The sequence below is a fragment of the Geotrypetes seraphini genome, chromosome 5 (assembly GCF_902459505.1).
Source record: "Geotrypetes seraphini chromosome 5, aGeoSer1.1, whole genome shotgun sequence".
Classification (NCBI taxonomy): Eukaryota; Metazoa; Chordata; class Amphibia; order Gymnophiona; family Dermophiidae; genus Geotrypetes; species Geotrypetes seraphini.
In genome coordinates this window covers 197980052-198000576 of record NC_047088.1, presented here as the reverse complement: position 1 = coordinate 198000576, position 20525 = coordinate 197980052, and the positions used below count along the sequence as shown (strand labels likewise).

The 20525-nt window shown below is 43.7% G+C and overlaps 1 protein-coding gene across 1 annotated transcript in view; it reads right to left on the bottom strand.

The window, feature by feature from the left end:
• CIR1 (corepressor interacting with RBPJ, CIR1) overlaps window positions 1-20525 on the bottom strand; it is a 109694-nt gene that overhangs the window by 8161 nt on the left and 81008 nt on the right. The window contains exons 8-9 of the mRNA XM_033944436.1: window positions 16635-16741; window positions 15349-15434 (exon numbers count right to left, since the gene is read on the bottom strand). Coding sequence (XP_033800327.1) covers window positions 15349-15434; window positions 16635-16741 — 193 coding nt within the window. The remainder of the gene's footprint in view (window positions 1-15348; window positions 15435-16634; window positions 16742-20525) is intronic.

Below are 20525 nucleotides of genomic sequence, written 5' to 3'. Positions count from 1 at the left end.
GTGCCTTTTTTCTGGGGATAGGTTTGCTAACACCCAGGGAGGGATTTTGAAGGCTGTTTTGAGGCTTTTGACAAGCAAACCTAGGGCACTCTCCTTTTCCCAGCAGTGCTCTAAAAGCTGCTGGAGGCTTTGCTATTTGGAACTGTGAATATTGTACAGCAAAGCAGAGGACTGTATTTTCTATTACAACCTGCTAGGGAGCAGGGTGTGAAGGCCCTGAGAGGAAGAAGCTCTGAGGAGAGCAGTATCTCAGAGCAAATTACTGACTTTGGTTGGAAAGAAAATCCTGAGTTTTTCTCAGTTTTCCTTTTGAGTATTGTTTTTGTTGGATGTTGCAAGTTGCATTATTTACTTTGTTTTGGCCATTGGTCATTCTGACAATTAAATTTTCATTATTGCCATTTAAACAACGGAGTTTCTGGTTTTGTTTGATTTCAGTTCCTTTTTTGTAAATCCTGCAGGGTGACTCCAGTCCGGGTCATACGCCGGTGCACTTTTTGTGTATAGCTACTGAGAGCGCTGCTGAGCCCTGGCCTAGTGCTGCAGTGTGGCTAAAATACCTAGTGCACAAACCAATGTGCTAATAGTGAAGAAATTAATAATCAATCAACATAACATGCATAAATGGTTAGAGCTGTCTCTGCCTCTCATCCGAGGGCACAGAAGCGACCAAAATCAGCCAAAAGGCACAGGCGTAGCAAGCCACAAACAATAAATAAATAACTTAGCTTCTCCGGGGTTGGAAATGCGAGGCAGCACAACAGGTTGTCCACAAAAGTTTGTCCAACGGAACTCCATTTCAGGGGTATAAAAAGCCCCCTTCCTCAGGAACCAACTGCTGAATGTAGTGCTCCAAATCACTCAAACGCCCCTAATGTGCCAGCTGTCACATACACAAGTGTGCCGCGGGAAAACTTAGTTTTAAAGAGCTCCGATGGGGGTGTGGGGGGAACCCCCCCACTTTACTGCATAGTGTTCACGCTGCCATTGGGGGTGCAACCCCCCCATTATAGAGAAAACAGAACTTTTCCCCCCCAAAATTGGAAATAGTTCCGTTTTCTCTATAATGGAGGGTTCCAACCCCCCCAACTCCCCCCAACAGCAGCGCAAACACTATGCAGTAAAGTGGGCGGGATCCCCACTCACTAAGTTTTTCCATGGCGCACTGATGTCTTGCTCCGAATTGTCAGTGCTCGATTGTCGGTGCACTGGTGTCTCGCACACGACTGACTATGAACCGTCCAAAATATAAAGACAGCAAGTGTGAATACTCAAAACTCACATATTTCATTTATTGTGACTAGACTGAAAGTATAATTAATTTTCCTACCTTTTTTTTGTGATTTTATTTTTCTAATCATCTTGTTCTCGGTCTCCGCTTTTCTCTGTCTGTGCTCTTAATTCTACTTCCAGGGCCTCCTGCCCATTTGCTATTTTTTTTCTTTCCTTAAATTTCTGCCTGATTTTTCACATACAACTTTTATCCATTTTTCTGCTTCCTAAAATCTATCTACATTTCCTTCTCCTTCCTTCCCTTGCTCTCCATCCATGTGAACTATCACATTCTGCTTTTCTCTTCACATCCATCCATATGCACCATCTAATCCCTTCCCCTGTCCTCCATGTGTACTATCTCTTCCCTTCCCCATTCTCCATCCATGTGCACTATATCTTCCTGCTCTCTTCTTTTCCCTGCCCTTTATTCAAGTGCATCATCTCCTCCAGCTCTTTTCCTTTTCTCTCCATCCATGTGTACCATCTTTTCTCCTCCCCTGCTCTCCATCCATGTGCATATCACCTCCAGCTCTTTTCCCATTTCCTGCCCTCCAAATGCAAAATCTCATCTTTCTTCTCTTGCCCTATCTCCATGTGCACCATTTCCTTCCTTTCTTCTTTCCATCCAGTATCACATCTCTGAATCTCCCCATTTTTAGCATTACTCCATGTCCCTATCCTCCCTCCTCCTTCAGCATTTCTTTGTTTTGGATACTTTCCTTCCCCCTGTACTCCTCAACCCCATCCCTTATAGGCTGCCTTCTCTCACTATGGCCGTCCCTCCCTTCCCAAGTCTGATGATTCTCCTCTTCTGCCTGGTCTGATCTAGTCTCTCTCTTTCCCAGCTATCCTTCCCTTTTGCAAGTCTGGTATTTCTCCCTACTTTCCACAGCCACAATCTTGATCATTCACTCTGTTCTTACCCGATTCCGGCGACTCTGCCCCCCCTTCTTCCCAGTACCATCTGGTTTTTACCAGTCCCTCTCCCCTTCAGCGAGCCTGCCTGACATTCATAGCACCCAATGATCTTACAAAGTTGAATTTTCTAATTCATCTGGCTTCTTCCAGCCACCCCAGGGGCCTTCCCTCTGCTGCTGCATGGGAGGATGCACAAAGGAAAGGCCCCCCCCCCCCAAAGGGGTGGCTGGAAGAAACCTGGATGAATCATTGCCAGGAAAACCCAACTTTGTAAGACTGCTGGGTGCTGTGAATGGCAGGCAGGGAGAGAGCCAGACCCGCTGAAGGATAGAGGGAGAGGAGGCAGGGAAAGTCCAGATGGGATCAGACTGATCTGGCAGAAGAGGGGGATAGTGCGTGGGGAGAATAAACTGAAAAAAAGCAATGGTGAAGGCTGCCTCAAAGGTCTATAAGGGCTGCCATTGTCCCAAGAGTCTTGAAATAAATGACATTGCTCTAGGGACATCCCAGTCAGCCATATATATTTAAGAGTCTGATTTTTCTGCAGCTGTATTTTTTGGCAACATGTTAAGCACCAACAAAAACCATTAAGATCAGGCATCAACTAATCCCATGCAAAAGAGGAGATAGAATTTGTCCTCTTCAATGCCAAAAAGTCTCATGATGCCAAGCTTTAGGTGGAGGCCAAAGAAGCATAGGCATTTTATCTCAGAATACAACTTTGACATGCAAGTACTCTTGAAGTAACCTCAAAATGAGGATCAGTCAACCTTTTCAATGCCAGCAAGATAATGTACCATCCCTTAATGAATTCCCTGCACCTTTGGCATTGGTAACCTTTGAGAAGGAACTCCATAACAAGATGGATAAGTGCTTGTAATAACTGCTTGCTCAGCGCAATGCCTCAGCTCCGATATGTTAACGCATGGAGGTTTCCAGACAATCCTTAACACTAATGTACTATCTGGCAGGAGCTTCATCAATCTACAGTGCATTGTTGGAGGAAGATTCACTGAGAAGCAGGAAGACATCGATGTCTAGACCAGAGGCATAGCTAGTGGTGGAGGTGGGCCCACCCAGCAGTGGTATACCACTGACAGTGCTGGCCTGGCAGGAGCAAGGTAGGCTCCACGGCTTCAGAGGCTCCCGTGGTCCTGCATCTCCCTTCCTCCCTTGGGAATAAGCTCCTCTTTTTAAAGTGTTGACAGCAGTGGCAGCAATTCCCATGTTGCCTGCAACTGACCGAGAAGTCTCTTCTCTGCCACATACTGCCCTCACATTACACAGCTTGCTATTTCTGCTGGCGTAGAACATGGCAGAGAGGAGGCTTCAGCTGCAGGCAGATGGGGGAATCACTGCTGCTGCTGGCAACCTTCTGAAGGGAGATGCTTATTAAGGTAGATAGAAGGAAGATCCACACCAGGGATCTGCCAGAGAGATGCTGGACAACAGAAGGAAGGAATGGAAGATAGAGGGATGGAAAGAGATGATGCACATGGGGAAGGGGAGGGAAGAGAGGGATAATTGTTAGATGTAAGGGAGGGAGAGATGCTACAAAGGGAAAGAAAGGGGTGCAAGAGGAAGAATTGTTGGAATAAGGCAGTGAAGGAAAGGGAGGGGAGAAGAAAAAAGGATGTTGGACCCAGGGCGCAAGAAAGGGAGAGATGCATAGGAGAGAGAGGGGAAAAAGAGGTATACGTTAGATCCAGGGTAAAAGGGAGTAAAGGAGAGATGCAGGACCATAGGGGAGGGGGCAGGAGGGAAGAAAAGAGAAGACAAATAAGAGACATGTGGCATAGAAGAGACAGGGAGATGTCAAGCTACAAGGATGGGGAAGGAAAAAAGAGGAAGGAAAAAAGAGGAAGAAAGGCGCTTGGAATGATGGAAGGGTGGAACGACTGACAAGGAAATGAATGCGAGTGTAGGACAGTGATTATAGGGGGTAGTTCAATGATGAAAAGGAAAGGAAGATTGGGGAAGGAGTAAAATGGGGAATCAGAGCTAGTGGGTGAGAGAAGGAGATGGAAGTTTAATAGGTAGCTGAAAAGTAAAAAGAAGGGCTAGAGAATAAAATTTGAGTGGACAGAGGCAGAAAAGAAAGAGGGGAAGAATAAGGAAAGATCAATATGTCAGAGGCCTGTGTGTGAGGGAATGGAACAAGACAGGAGAGAAGAAGAAGAAAAAAAAAAAAGGACAACAGCCGTTTGGAGAATTAATATAAGATGGAAGGGAAAGCAGAAATAAAAATCTGAAATAACATGATGGAAAAATAAAATGTCTAGACAAAGAGAAAACAGCATTTTATTTTTGAGTGTATTTAATGGAACACATTAGTTTTGGGAAATGTGCATAGCAGATGGTTTTGTATTATGTTCAGTATAAAAGGAAATGCATTTATGGTTTTATTTTTCCAGTGTTGCAGCACATGCAAAGTTTAATTTCTTGGGGTTCCCAGTTCAATTTTTGGCTACATATTTTCATTTCTAATTTGTGATCGTTTGTTCTGCATTTGGTAAGGGTATATTGGTGTGAAGTAATAACAGGAGAGAGGAGAGTGAATTAGTAGGATGGCACTCTCCTTTATTTTCGGACATGGTCCCCAGCATGTCAAACATCGGCCCAGCCCCTTGCTTGGGAATCTCCACCTGCTATAGCATCAGCAGCCGAGACCCTCTTCCAAAGGCAGGCAGAATTCCCTTCCTCGTACCAAACTCTGCAGTCATCAGCAGTATCATCCTAGAGCCACCAACAGCTAAGCATACATGGGTGCCAGCATCAATGGATCAGGGACATAGCTGATGAGGATTCCTAAGCTCTGTCAGATCTAGACTTCCTCTAAAGCAGGCAGAATTCCCTTTTACCAGTTTTGTCAGCAAAGTATTTATATTTTTAGTTGGGAAGAGTAGGGGAATGGCAAGTCAGAGAAAGTTTTGTGTCCACCCAAAATTTGCTGACTGGTTTTGTGGTCTAAAACCCCTCAAAGTTAGACTTACTTCTACTGAGGATCAGAAGTCTAGCCAGGCTCTTACACATATTTCCCCCTTGGAATTTCTTTACTGGATCAGATTTTTAGCATTCCTGGTATTCCAACTATTAACCTGCTCAGTTTTCTGAAGATGGCTCTGCTGGCTTGCTATCTGGTACAACTCCTCCTGTGAAGAGATAAAGGATCCCCTCCTGAAGAACTCTCCTTTATTGATTTTGTTTGGGAAATGCAGAGACTTCCATTTAAGTCAGATGGAAAAACCCAAGGTAGACATGCTAGATATCCTTCAATTCTCTGACCCTCCCAAGGAAGCTATGACAGATAAGAATAGGAGAGACCCCACTCTCTGTATATCTGATCATAAGAAGGCTAACTCTACATATACCGCCTGATATTCAGTGGTATTTAGCCAGCTGGGAACAGCTCCTGGGCAGCTATCTGCGATATTCAGCAAGAGATAGCCAGAAATTAAATGTTGGTGGCTGGATATGGCCCCAGCCCTGAAGAGCTGGATTTGCTGCCAACTGCAGGGGGCAGCCGGGCTGTTTCGCACAGCCTGATTATTAGCCCCAGGTCCAGGATTTGAAAAGCAACAGCTTCCTCACTACTCTACAATAGTCAAATCCTATTCTCAGAAGGACCAAGGTCTGTCCTCATTCCTCAGTATCTCCAGGGAGGAAGGTCTGGACATTGGACACCTATTCTGAACCCTCTCCCCCTAAGTTATGCTTACTTTCCACATAGCTTCTTATGTGCCAATGAATGTAAAACACTGTGTGCAGGGTGGGAGATGAAGTCTCTTCCTCATAAGGCTATGTAGCTCCAATCTCTAGTGGACAAAAGGAAGGAATGTGGAAAACATGGTCTAGAGCAGTGTTTTTCAACCGCTGTTCCGCGGCACACTAGTGTGCCGCGAGATGTTGCCTGGTGTGCCGTACGGTCAGGGCCGCCATCAGGGCAGTACCACCAGTCTAGGGAGAGGGGCGGTCCGCCCCACGTGGACAGGAGAGAGCTGGACGGGGGACCCGCGAAGTTCAATACATCTCGAGCCGCGAGGCTCGTCTTCTGTTCCTGCCTGCCCTGCAGCTAACATATAGCCGATCGCAAGCGTTCCCCGATGTCAGCGCTGACGTCGGAGGGAGGGCTTAAGCAAAGCCTGCCCTCCGACGTCAGCGCTGACGTCGGGGAATACTTCCGTTCGGCTATTTGTGTGCGGCAGGGCAGGCAGGAAGCAGAAGACAAGCCTCGCGGCTTGAGCTTCGTTTTGCTGAGAAAGTTGCAAAGATGGGCTGGGAGGCAAACACGGAACACAAAAGGGGGGAGGGAGTGCGTTTTTGGACACAGAAGGCATGGACTTGGGAGAGAGGAAGGGAGGGAAAGAGATGCTGAGGTGGGGGAGGGAATGCGTTTTTGGACACAGAAGGCATGGACTTGGGAGAGAGGAAGGGAGGGAAAGAGATGCTGAGGTGGGGGAGGGAATGCGTTTTTGGACACAGAAGAAATGGACTTGGGAGAGAGGAAGGGAGGGAAAGAGATGCTGAGGTGGGGGAGGGAATGCGTTTTTGGACACAGAAGAAATGGACTTGGGAGAGAGGAAGGGAGGGAAAGAGATGCTGAGGTGGGGGAGGGAATGCGTTTTTGGACACAGAAGAAATGGACTTGGGAGAGAGGAAGGGAGGGAAAGAGATGCTGAGGTGGGGGAGGGAATGAGTGTTTGGACACAGAAGGCATGGACTTTGGAGAGAGGAAGGGAGGGAAAGAGATGGTTGTGTACACGGGGAATAGAAGAAAGGAGAATTTTTGGTCATAGGGAGGGAGTGAGGTACAGATAGTGGCATACCAGGGTGGGGGGGGGTGGTCTGCCCCACCCCGGGTTTACGTCCCAAGGGGGTGCACAGCTGGCCACCCTCCAGTGTTGTCCCTAGGCCGGCAAACTGCGGCTCTTTAGCCACTTGAGTGCCACCGCCGCCATCGGGAACAGGCCGGCGCCAAGTTCTCCCTGCTTTTCCCTGTGGGGCCGGCCAACTCTCGCCACTCGCGTCAATTCTGATGTCGGAGAGGACGTTCTGGGCCAGCCAATCGCTGCCTGGCTGGCCTAGAACGTCCTCTCCGACGTTAGAATTGACGACGGGTGGCGAGAGTTGGTCGGCCCTGCGGGGAAGAGAAGCAGGGAGAACTCGGTGCCGGCCTGTTCCCGATGGTGGCAGTGGCAGCCTATTCCCCAGTGGCGGTGGCAGCATTATAAAATACTTTCTTTGTGTTTATTTGATTCCTATATATTTATATATAGTCAATATAGGCACAGTTAAATTTTTTAACTTTTTCTAATGGTGGTGTGCCTCGTGATTTTTTTCATGAAACAAGTGTGCCTTTGCCCAAAAAAGGTTGAAAAACACTGGTCTAGAGTGACCTATTTTTCAAAATGGCATTGAAAGCTTTTCCACTGAATATTAGAGCTCAGAGAGACATGGAAAAACCTTACTATAGAGAAAAGCTCTTTGGAGATAGTGAGGGAAGTTATTTGCTTAATCTTAAACAGCTGGAACATAAGAACATAAGAACTGCCATCTCCGGATCAGACCCATGGTCCATCGAGTCCGGCGATCCGCACACGCGGAGGCCCAGTCAGGTATACACCTGATGTAGTTTTAGTCACCCATATCCCTCTATGCCTCTCATAAGGAGATGTGCATCTAATTTGCCTTTGAATCCCAGCACAGTGGATTCTTTAATAACCTCCTTTGGGAGAGCATTCCAGGCGTCTACCACTCGCTGCGTAAAACAGAACTTCCTGACATTTGTCCTGGACTTGTCCCCCCCTTAGCTTCAAACCATGTCCTCTTGTCCGTGTCGCGTTGGACAATGTAAATAATTTATTTTCCTCCTCTATTTTATCGATGCCTTTCAGCATTTTGAACGTCTCGATCATGTCCCCTCGCAGCCTTCTCTTCTCAAGGGAGAACAGTCCCAGTTTCTTGAGTCGTTCCTCATATTCCAAGTTCTCCATACCTCTTATTAACTTCGTTGCTCGTCTCTGCACCCTCTCCAACAGTTTTATATCCTTCTTTAGGTTGGGAGACCAATGTTGGACACAGTATTCCAAGTGTGGTCTGACCATTGCTCTATAAAGCGGTATTATGACTTTCTCCGATCTACTCGTGATTCCTTTCTTTATCATGCCTAACATTCTGTTTGCTTTCTTTGCCGCTGCCGCGCATTGTGCCGACGGCTTCAGAGTCCTATCTATCAGTACACCCAGGTCCTTTTCTTGTTCGCTCTTACCCAGAGTTGCGCCTAACATTCTATACTCGTATTCCTTATTCTTACTACCTAAATGCATTACTTTGCATTTCTCCACGTTGAACTTCATCTGCCATTGATCTGCCCATTTCTCTAACTGATACAAGTTGCTCTGGAGTTCCTCGCTATCCTCCTGCGATCTGATTGCCCGGCATAGCTTTGTGTCGTCTGCAAACTTAATGATCTCACTGGATATTCCGTCTTCCAGGTCATTGATATAAATATTAAATAGGATCGGCCCAAGTACTGAGCCCTGGGGCACACCACTAGTCACTTTCTCCCAGTCTGAGAACTTTCCATTTATGCCCACTCTCTGCTTTCTGTTTTCCAACCATTTGCCTATCCACCTTTGTATATCTCCCTCTATTCCATGGCTTTGTAGTTTCCTGAGAAGCCTTTCATGTGGAACTTTGTCGAATGCTTTTTGGAAGTCCAAATATATTATGTCCACCGGCATTCCACTATCAATTTGCTTGTTCACGGTCTCGAAAAATTGAAGTAAATTCGTTAAACATGATTTCCCTTTCCTGAACCCATGTTGACTGGGTTTCATCAAGTCGTGTGTATCTAGGTGCCGGACTATGCTATCCTTGATCAGTGCTTCAACCATCTTTCCAGGGACAGACGTAAGACTCACAGGTCTGTAGTTGCCCGGTTCCCCTCTCGATCCTTTTTTGAAAATTGGCGTGACATTCGCTATCTTCCAGTCCTCTGGTATCTGTCCAGTTCTGATTGTCAGATTGGCAAGTTTCTGCATTAGCTCTCCGATTTCAACCTTCAATTCCTTTAAAACTCTCGGGTGAATTCCATCCGGTCCAGACTCAGACCTATTCTCCTCTTCCTCAGAAGATCACATGTGGGGAGCTAAGGAGAACTTGGACACTAGTTATAGGGGTCTATTATACCTAGGTCCTGATTACAGGGCCTCTAATTTTGTTCTCTGTTTTAAAATACATAAACATTCGTCAGAAAAGCTGAGAGGCCCTGCTTGAGAAACATTTTGGCATTTCTAAGACTTATCTCTTGACATTGGCATCGGCATTGGGTCCCATGGCTGGAGGGGCTGCATCAGACACTAAGGATGCACCAGAATTGAGGTGGTATCCCCCTGCCTTGACACTGGCCACTGGTAGGGGCCCCATAATACCAACCTGCATTGGACCAGACACAGAGGATATGTTTGGATTCAATATCATCCCCATTGGCATAGAGGGATATTGATGTTGTGCAATGAGCGAAAGCAAAGAAGCACCGATATCAAAATATGGTGCTTGGTGTTTCAAGTCATTGGTAACCCCGATACCTGAGAAGTGTCAGTGCTGTAAGTGCCACTCCCCCCTCCATGGAGTTGGTACTAATTTTCCAGTCTCATTATTGCCAGGACCAGCCATCCAATTTGGCACCAGCCTCCATGCAGGCTGTCATCAAACTGACACCAGCCTTAACTTAACTTATGTCTTCTGAATAACAGTTCCAGGCCATTTTGCCGGAGCAGCTGGAGAAGATCTTGGTCTGGCATAATGTCAAGGTCTCAGGGGCAGTGATGCCAGACATGGCTCTGTCCCAACCAGTCCTGAAGAGACATACTTTGTCATCACCAGAAGGGGAGTAGTCAGCCTCGGAAGAGGTGGTGCTTTTCTCCAGCCCATTAGGGGTGCAGTTCAGGTGTCCAGGTCAGGACCTGCCTCTCAACAATCATGCCGAGTTAGATACCAGTCTAGTTGCCCAAGACAGATGCAGTATTCTCAGGAAGAATACTATGCTGAGTCTGTCCCTGGATGTCAGAGATAGAACCAGAGGAGGGCTCCCTTGGTCTACCTTCAGATTGGATTGGATTTATTGCACTTGATATCCTGCTAGGACTAATGTATTTAGCGGTTTACAAAACTAATTCAATTAAAATTAGGGTTTAATTACAACAGAGGATACAAGATACTCAATGGAACAAGTACAATTACAACATAAGATAACAATGAGTGAGTAAAGTGGAGAAGCAAGCAATGAGTCAGTTACTAGAGTTTATGCAATTTGTTCAAGTCCAATATTGACCTCCTAACATCAAGAACTCTCTTTTGTGGGCTTTTTGAAGGAAATTGCTAAAGCCATTATATTTCATCTGGAGATCAAAGATGAACCCAGAGCTGGCATTTTGCATATCCTTGAATAAGAGAAGCCCCTGAAGGAGATAATGACAGTGCCTGTGCATGATGTTCTGCAGCAGGAACAGATGAAAAACTGTGAGATATCTCCCACTGTGGAGCCAATTTCTCAGGCAGCGAGTCCAAAGGCTCCTGGATTCAAGAAGCCTCAGCTACAACAATCTATAGTGGCTGAATCTGCTCTCAAAAGAGTCAATAGTTCCAGAACCCAGGCCTTAGCAGACCCGAAGATTCTGAGGCATGAGTTCTAGAACTCTTGGCTCTTTTGAAAGTGGATTCAACCATTATAGAGCAGAGCAGACTAAAGCCCATAGACCAGGGATCTCAAAGTCCCTCCTCAAGGTCCACAATCCAGTCGGGTTTTCAGGATTTCCCCAATGAATATGCATTGAAAGCAGTGCATGCACATAGATCGCATGCATATTCATTGGGGAAATCCTGAAAACCCGACTGGATTGCGGCCCTCGAGGAGGGACTTTGAGATCCCTGCCATAGACTGTCCACCCAGCTTTTTTTTTTTTGACTCAAAACAGAATGGGGGCAGCCATTGATAAACACGCTTTAACAGAGTTTCTCTTATGCCTGGGCTGGACTGACTCTGGAGGGTCATGTAACGGCTCACAATGTTAAAAGCCATGGCTGTATCGGTAGCCTACTTGATGAGGTCAGCCTCCATTGAAGAGATTTGAAAAGCTACATAAATACCAGTTCAGTAAATGACAAAGGCATCATACTAAATGACCTCACAGATAAAAACTAGAACATATTCCCAATTACTAAAACCTGGCCTAAAGACAATGATAGTTACACTAGGTATGATATGTCCCTTAGGCTATCAAGCTTTAGCAGGCAGTCTATACACACAAAAAAGGAGTAACAGCCATTACCTACCTATGACCAATCAATTACAGAGAAAGTACATTGGCACTAGTGTCACATTAGTATAAAAACTTGTATTAAAAAAAACATGTACTGTTAAGGATAACTATGGCAAATTGTAACCTGTAAACTCTATATTTGTTAGTATTAGACCCCTAGTTTGTATCAAGTTAGGATACAACCTTGTATTGTAAACTTGTACTGTAATTATGTCAAATTGTGACCTGTTAACTGTATAATATGTATGTTTAATCTGTAAGCTGTTCTGAGCTCCTTGGGGACAATGGGATATGAGATAGAAAACAAATTAAATAAATAAATATGTTCTTCAGTCCACACATTCATGTCTCATTGTCTTGGACAAAATATCTGAAGCAATGGCAAGGTCACTCAGACAGTTCTGCAGAATTTGTTTGGTGTCTAGAATCCAACTCCACCCTCCTAATCTCCATTTTATTCTATTCCAAGCTGCACCCTCACATCAAGACTGTTAAGATTGATTGGATTTTGATTGGTGCAAGTGCCTGTTGTATTAGGTTTGTTGTTTTCATTGAGCCTGGTAGCTAGGATTCCCATATATGAGATACAATGTCCTGCTTGTCCTTGGAGAAAAGCAAACTAATCAGTTGTAGCAGGTGTTCTCCAAGAACAGCACGACATGTATTCATGTTTTCTCCTACCTCCCCTAGGTGTATTTTTAGCTTTGATATTGCACGTCTTATATTTTATTGTGGCACCATCAACAGATTCTTAAAAAGTTGCAGAACACTAGGTAGTGACCACACCAGGGCTCTATCAGACAATATCACCCACATATGAGAATTAATATCCTACTGTCCTTAGAGAACACTTATTACTCTTTCTACTTCTGTTGTGTGGTAATTTTTCTAATCATGCCAGCCCCAGTATCTAGTTTCTGCTTTCCTCTCTCTACCATGTAGCCATTAGCTCTCTCCCTCCTGCTGTTCACCTTCTTGTAGCCTTCCTAGGTCAGCAGCAGTATCCATGGTAAAATCAATGCGAAAATATGTAAGATCAGATCCCTGTATGTGCCACTGCCAGCTCTGCTGATCGTGACTCTCTGATGCAGAATGATATATCGCAGGGGAAACAGGCAGAGCTAGCAGCAGTGTGCACATGGAAGTGGTCCTAGACATCTTCACATAATTTCTACTGCAGCTGCAAACCTGAGAGATTACAGTTTGGCCTGGGAAGAGATTACAGTTTGGCCTGGGGAGAACTTAGCTTCCCAAGCCTCCTATATGGGGCTCCTATGAAATGTGAGTGGCAGGAACAGGGAGCACCTGGGAGTGACCAGCAGCAGCGTTGGGAACAGGGAGAGCTCAGAACTGGGCAGCAGTGGTTTGGGGGCCTGTTCCCCGATGGTGGCGGCAGTGGCTTGGGGGAGAGCAGGGAGAAAGAAAGGGGGTAGGCAGGGAGACATAAAGAAGGGAAACAGAAAGAAAGGGGGCATGGAGAAAGAAAGACAGACCGACAGAAAGAAAGGGGGGCAGGGAGAGAGAGCGAAAGAAAGGGGGGGCCAAGGAGACAGAAAGAAAGAAAAGGGGGCAGGGAGACAGAAAGGGGGGCAGAAAGAAAGGGGAGGGGCAGGGATAGAGGAAGAAAAAGTTGGGGGAGGGAATGAAATCTGGAGGAGAGGAAGCATACAGGAGGCTGAAAGAAGGGAAGAAATATTGGATGTACAGTCAGAAGAAGAAAGTGCAACCAGAGACTCATGAAATCACTAGACAACAAAGGTAGGAAAAATGATTTTATTTTCAATTTAGTGATCAAAATGTGTCCATTTTGAGAATTCATATCTGCTGTCTATATTTTGCACTATGGCTCCCTTTTACTAAACCGCAATAATGTTTTTTAGCGCAGGGAGCCTATGAGCATTGAGAGCAGTGCAGCTCCCTGCGCTAAAAACTGCTATTGCGGTTTAGTAAAAAGGGAGGGGGGTATATTTGTCTATTTTTGTATAGTTGCTACTGAGGTGACATTGCATAAAGTCATCTGCCTTGACACTTTTTTGAGTATAGTAATAAATCTGGTACCATATTAGCTAGGTACTTATAAGCTAGACTCTCCTCTCGGTTAATTAAGAAGGTTGTCAAGGGGCACCATGATGCTTTATGTTATACTGATGAAGATATTCATACAGAATTCCATAAATTTTTATAAAACTCCCTACCTGCCCACTGGACAATGGGACAGTAGTTACATCTCACTACTTAGAAAAGGTGGAAGAGTGCCTCCAAAAGAATGAAAATGGATGTTATACGAGTGACTTTTATGGAGCAGAAGTGTCCTTTGAAGGCTACTGTTAATGAATTAGACATTTATGTTTGAGTGATGCAGATGACCGTTTTGATTTTTTTGAGAAACAAGCAAAAGTGCTGGCCAAAACTGCTAAAAAGCTTGCACAGGGGATCCTGTGCATTCCTGCTATGAGCATGTCTTCTGAGAGGACATTTTCTGTTGCAGGAGGGACAGTGAAAAATAGGAGAGCTAGACTGAATCCTGATATTGTCAATGACTTTCATCCACAGATTAAAAAATCATAACAGTACTTCATAGGACATATTTCTTCTTCGCTAGGGCATACAGAGCGGGTTGTATTTTGTTCCCTGGACATTTTAGCAGGGTGGATTAGTGTTCCTTGGTGTAACAGAAGTCAGATATTGTGAGTTTGGAAGAGTAGAGAGTGACGGGGTGGGGGTTATTTCAGTTGTTCATTGTTGTTATTTTCTCTTTGCGAACAGTTGTATAGAATATCGCTCCTTTTTATACTTTAATAAAAAAAGATTTAAATATAAAACCATGTGTTCAAGGTTTGTGCAGATGGAGATAGAGTCCACAGGGATGAGGTGGGGACAAACTGTCCCGATGTTATTCTCTAGTAGCCCATTTTATAATTATCTTTTCCTCTCCTCTCTGCCAGTACTTTTGTCCTTCTCCTATTACCCTCATAGGTTTACTGCCCCTCTCTTTGTGCTTACTTCCCATCTCCTATCCTATGAAGTCTTTTTTGTTTCCAGGACCAGTTATCACTTTTTCTCATTCTCTATGGCAGGCCAAAAGCAGGAAACATACCTATTCTACTGCTGCTGTTGCTCCCTGCTCCTTCTGCAGCCCACAAATTAGGCATTCCTTAGTCGGCTAACAGAACGCAGAATGAGGCAGAAACAGTAGCAGAGGAGATACAAGCACTGCAGCATGGAACTCTCAGCTCCTGATAGAGGAGTGCAGGAAAAAATATTGGGGATGCTCAAGCACTCGCAGCAGTGGTGAAGCCATTGGTGGGTCTGGGCCCATCCACTTTGGGCTCAGACCACCCAAAATTCTTGCACTCTTGTTATGGCTGGTGGGGATCCACAAGCCCTACCAACTACAGGGGTTCTCAGGTGGCAAGAACAGCTTCCTTTCCTACTTGCTCCAACTGGTGGTACTGTTTATGCATTGTCGTTGCACTGGCCTTCCCCTACTGCATTTGCAAAAATTGAGCATGCATGAAAGGGGGGGGGGGGGTGAGGCAGCGGGTAGACAGAGCTGCCAGCTGCAGCTGTTCTTGCTGCCCAAAGATCCCTGCAGTTGGTAGGACTTGTGAATTCCTACCAGTTCAGGTATTTAATGTTTTGAGTTGGCATGGGGAGGAATGTGGAGACCACATGAGCCTACCAAGTTTGCCCAGTGGCCCACCAAAAATGAGGTCTACCTCTACCTCTGACCCACAGAGCTATTGCTTATACCTGTGGGCAGTTCAGTCATTGGATCAGCCAACAAGTAATATTTTCTATCTATGTCAGTAGTAATCTTAGAATACAATACCTCAAAAGTTTTTGTTTTTGCTTGGTTGATAGCGATTTCAAAAATTCAACCTCTGGGTCCTCTTCTTCCTCACTTGCAACATATTCCTAGGCAAACAGAACAAAATTCAACAGTTCAGTGCTAAAAACAAATTATATGCTCTAATGTGGCAATCTAAGGGCACCAGCACTACACAAAGTAACATTAGGCCATATTTCAGTGGTCTTCATTAATTTTTAAGCTTTGGACACTTTGGATTCTAATGAGATGAAGGAGAGCCACCAAATATCTTCCCATACAAGGCCATGACACTGCTGACAAGTGTATATGTCAATGACATTTATCCCGTCAAGTCTACCTTTAAATTTCATTGGGGTTATCCTTAAAGTTATGAGCATTTCCACATACATTCTCTCCTTCACTGAGAATGCCTTATTTTCAGGCATGCAGCTTCCACCCCCCCATCCACTTTCTCCTTTCTGTCCTAAGCCTGGGTAGAGAGCCAGAATAGCAGAAACAAAAAGAGACAATGGGGGCTGTTTCAGAGGTCTCCAGACTCTGTCACTGGCCCCCAAGCCTTGCTTTGAAGAACACTACCATAGTTAAAAGTAGAAATTTGGTCACTTTTTTTTGGAGGAGGGGCAGTACTAATGCACAAACTTTGACGCATTAGCCTGGCCTAAAATAGAAAATGTCCTGTGTACATGGGAGACAGCATAGCAGAATACAAAAATGAGTGTAGCTCACATAACATTCAGACATTTAATGCAATGAACCACAGCAGTCAACACTAGAAACAAAGAAAAGTGTAAAACAGTTACTTTGTGCCACAACTGTCCTTAGATTACAAATCTACTTCCTAAACCTGATCTATCTAGGATATATCATAATAAATAAAGTGCTTTAGAATACAGTTTGTGTAAAAGGTGCTATGTTTTAACAATTCCCTCCATCCTGCCACTACCCTTTCATTCTTTCTCTCTGCTGCAATTCTTCCAGTTTCTAGGATCAGCTAGCAGGCAATAAGCAAAAACAATGTGACATAGGCGGGATCATTAACTCCAGAATATTTGCAGTCTATCAACCTCAAATGCAATGTGATTTATATTTAAAAACCCAGTATTTAAAGCAAACCAAAGAAAATCAGTCAATTGATTCCATTTTGTTCCTCTGCTGCAATAAATACTCCTCCACTCTCCATTTGGTATCCTATGGATTTGCATATTGCAAACATGTTAAGTACTGATTCATAAGCAATCAAATTTAAATACACAGATATTTTCAGCTTACCAGTACTAAAGTGTTACCTGAGATGGATCGTTTGTGGTCAAGCTTCTCCCCAGCACATTCCGTTTCAGCGCAAACCCACTGTTTCTCATCTCCGCTATTAGCTCCGAGGGGTGCACTGATGGACCTGCTCAGAAAAAGAAATTATTTATTTATTTATATATATCTATATCTATAGAGAGAGAGAGATATCTATCTATATACTGTGTATATAGATATATAAATAAATTTATATATATATCTATATCATAGTTTGAATGTATCAGTCATCTCTTGCTATCTTTTCTGCAACTCCACAGTAGGAATTCAGAAGCTTTGTTAAGAAAGATCACACCTAAATCAATTCAATCTTCTACTGCTAGAGATTCAGAATACAAAATAATTGAATTTTTCTTTAAAAAGAGAATGATTTTTTTTTTCTTATATTGGAAATGATACAGTTAGGCAAAGTCTGGATGAACATTTCAGATTACACACAAAGGCAGAGAGAATCCCTAGTGTGCTCATCCATAGCCTCATTCCTTACCACCTGGAAAAAAGAAAGAGGAAAGCACTTTTTGTGACTTTTTATGTTCAAAACTGTGCTTTCAATATTGTTATTCCGTGTTCCTTATTTCAGCTAAAACATACTGACTTGCTATTAAGTCAGCAGGAAGCAAAATGCCCAGAAACCAAAACTCTGCAAGGTGATGGCAGTTTCCTGACCACTATCAATCCCTGGAACAATGACACAGTGTAAAGTAACTATTAGAATAAGTACTTTTTGAGGTTTCCAACTACAATACTGAGCTGGTGCAGTGACTATTTAAATGCTGTGTCTGGTATAAAAAATTTATGCATATACTCGGTGCTACTATATATGATTCGTGTTGAATATATGTGTAAGTGGCCACTACTATGTATTATCCATTTAGTGTAACCTTGCTATTCAGGTTTGCTTCTCATATGGGATTACCAAAGAGCTAGTCAAGAGCTTTGCAACTCTCTCAAAAATGCTCGATATAGCTTCCTTCTGTGTATTCCACAATTAATCACAAACCAACAGCCTTTGTATTTACCGTAAGTAATTTTAAGTTATTTTGTCTCGATAAAATTAAGTGGTAAAGAACTTTTTTTTTTCCTGAACAAGACAGACATCCAATGATCATGTCCATGGTGAAAAGTGGGTTGGAGGAGTACTGTAACCTTTAGCATCTTCATCTGCAAAACTTAACTTTGTGAAAAATGACAAACTGTCAAAAGGGACATAACCTATTGGAACTTCCACCAGCTTGAATTCTTATTTTGATTTAGTTGATGCTTTTCCATTGGTAGCTCAAAGGGTGTCTCATTCATGTATACAGGGCATTGCATTAACATGTAAATGGGCTGCACTGGTAATGCACATAAATTTGCTTTTAATGTGAATTAAGTGTGATTAGGGCATGTTACTGCTTTAACATATGTTAGCTAACCTAGACCTAAGTTTGCACCTGCGAGAAGAAAAATCTTGCTAAAGGTCAAAAGGAAAAAGCCATCACCTCAGGCTTTCCTGGTTCTCAGCTTGCTGTTCTAAGCGGCATGAAATTAAACAATTCCAGGTGATGGAAAATATCTTCATATGTTTGGCCATGAGTTTTGCTCAGGAAATTTTCAAGACTTAAGCACACATTGTAGCAAGTTTTAGAAGCCTCCTGTATACATTCGACTGTTGTCATCATAAAAATGCCAGCATATAAAAAATGCCAGCAAATAAAAAAAGTTTGCTTGCTTTCAAAGATGCATTTCATCATCATTATTATAAAATATATAGGAGTTTTGGGAGGAATAGATTCAATTTACCAATATGTCCGTGGAATATACAAATTCAGTCACTGTTATAACAGTTTTAGATATAAATGTTTCCATACTGAAAGTTATAATTGCTACGGGAAGATTAGGTTCTTACCTCGATAATCTTCTTTCCAATATAAAGGAACACCTCTACCCTGAGTTTTTGCAGAAGGAATCATCTACTAGTTTTCAGCTCAGCCTCCTTATATCAGTGGGAAGTCCCCATCTCATCAATTCATACCAAAGCAATTGATCAGCCCTAAAAGAGGAGAAATAACAAGGAGGGCATGGTGAACTCTTCGACCAAGTCAAATCTTTTCTGCTTTGCCATTGAGAAAATTAATTAAACCCATGAAACTTAATACAAGCAAGGTGATCCCAAACAAGTCACCTGAGTGCAACCAGAACTCTCATTTTATTAAAGGCTCTCCCATGGACTTTGCCATAGTGATGCAAGTTATTGCATCTCTTATGGTACTTGCTGGACAGTTGAAAACTAATCTACATACTCTCTTGGCTGCTCCAAGGCAAGCATTTGAAGACACACATACATGTGAGACAGGAAGCAAGCTAAATTGATATTTGCTAAGGTAGGCATTAAGACTCACGTTCCTTTATACTAGAAAGAAGAATAATTGAGGTACGAACCTAATATTCCTTTCCTGTGCAAAAGGAACACAAGTCTTGACCACTGGGACACATCAAAGCTGTCACCTGAGTCTAGGGTGGGGCAGGTGAGTCTGCTGCTAGCACCAATGACCCAAAAGCAGTATCCATTTGCATCTTCATGTCCACTCTGTAAAATTTTGTGAAAGTGTGGAGAATGGACCATGTAGCTGTCCTACAAATTTCCATGGATGAAACTGTCCAAGATTCTGACCTGAAGCCACACTTCTGGTGGAATGCTCCTTCAAGGAGACTAGTGGCTGTTTATCATGGACAAAATAGCTATGTGGATCCAACTGGAAATCAAAGCCTTAGATGCTGGCTTCCCTGGTCTGCCAGGACTAGGGATCCCAAAAAGATGATCTGAAAGATGAAAATCATTCGTCACTTTGAGATAATGGAGAAGAACTCTCCTCACATCCAGTAATTCCAAAACTTTGTCTCTTTTTTTTTTTTTTTTTTTTTTAATACCTGTAACCGGGAATGGAGGCAGTCTGACTTCCTGATTGACATGGAACAAACACACCACCTTTGACAGAAAGGAAGGCACCATACATAGAGATAGAATTTAAACTTGCCTCTGCAATTCTGAGGAACAATTCTCTACATGACAGAACATGAAGTTCCCAAACCCTTCTTATTGAGGCAGTAGCTACCAGGAAAACTGTCTTGATGGTCAGATCCATCGATGATGCTTCTTGCAAGGGCTAATAAGGGCCTTTAGCATGATGTTAAGATTTCACTTTGGAAATGGCTGTTGCACAGGAAGATTCAAATACATTGCTTCCTTCAGAAAAATACACATCTGGATGGGAAGCCAAAAGACTGTTTTTTAACTTGAGCCATAAATGCACAAGAGGCTTGCCACTTGTACCTTGAAGGAGCCAACCGCTAGTCTCTTTTTGAAACTATCCAGAAAAAATGAAATGAAAGGACTGCGGAAATCAGGCCCTAAAAGGCTCCACCTTCTGTTCTGCACACCACTGCTGAAAAAAAATCTTCCAAGCCTTAGCATAGGCTGCAACCATTGCCAGCTTCTTAGATCATAGGAGGGTAGTTATTACCCCTTCCAAATATCCTTTTTTCTTTAGGGCTGTGTGCACAAGAGCCATGCTGTATGCCCAAAGCATTCCAGACTCTCCATGGCAATTGGATCCTGCAAAATCAGAACTGGGAGCAGTGGCAGTCTGAGGCACTTGTTCTGTTGTAGCTGAACCAGACCTGTACCATGTGCGACACAACCAATCAGGTGCACAAGAATCCCCACCCCTTGGTGGGTTGCTATTCTTTGAATAATCCGGCCTATTATTGGCCACAGGGGAATATGCACCATAGGTCATTTGTTGGCCATGGTTGTACCACGGCATCTATGCTAGATGCTTCTCAGCTCTACTATGTGGCTGAAGCAATGAGAAGCCTTACTGTTGACAAAC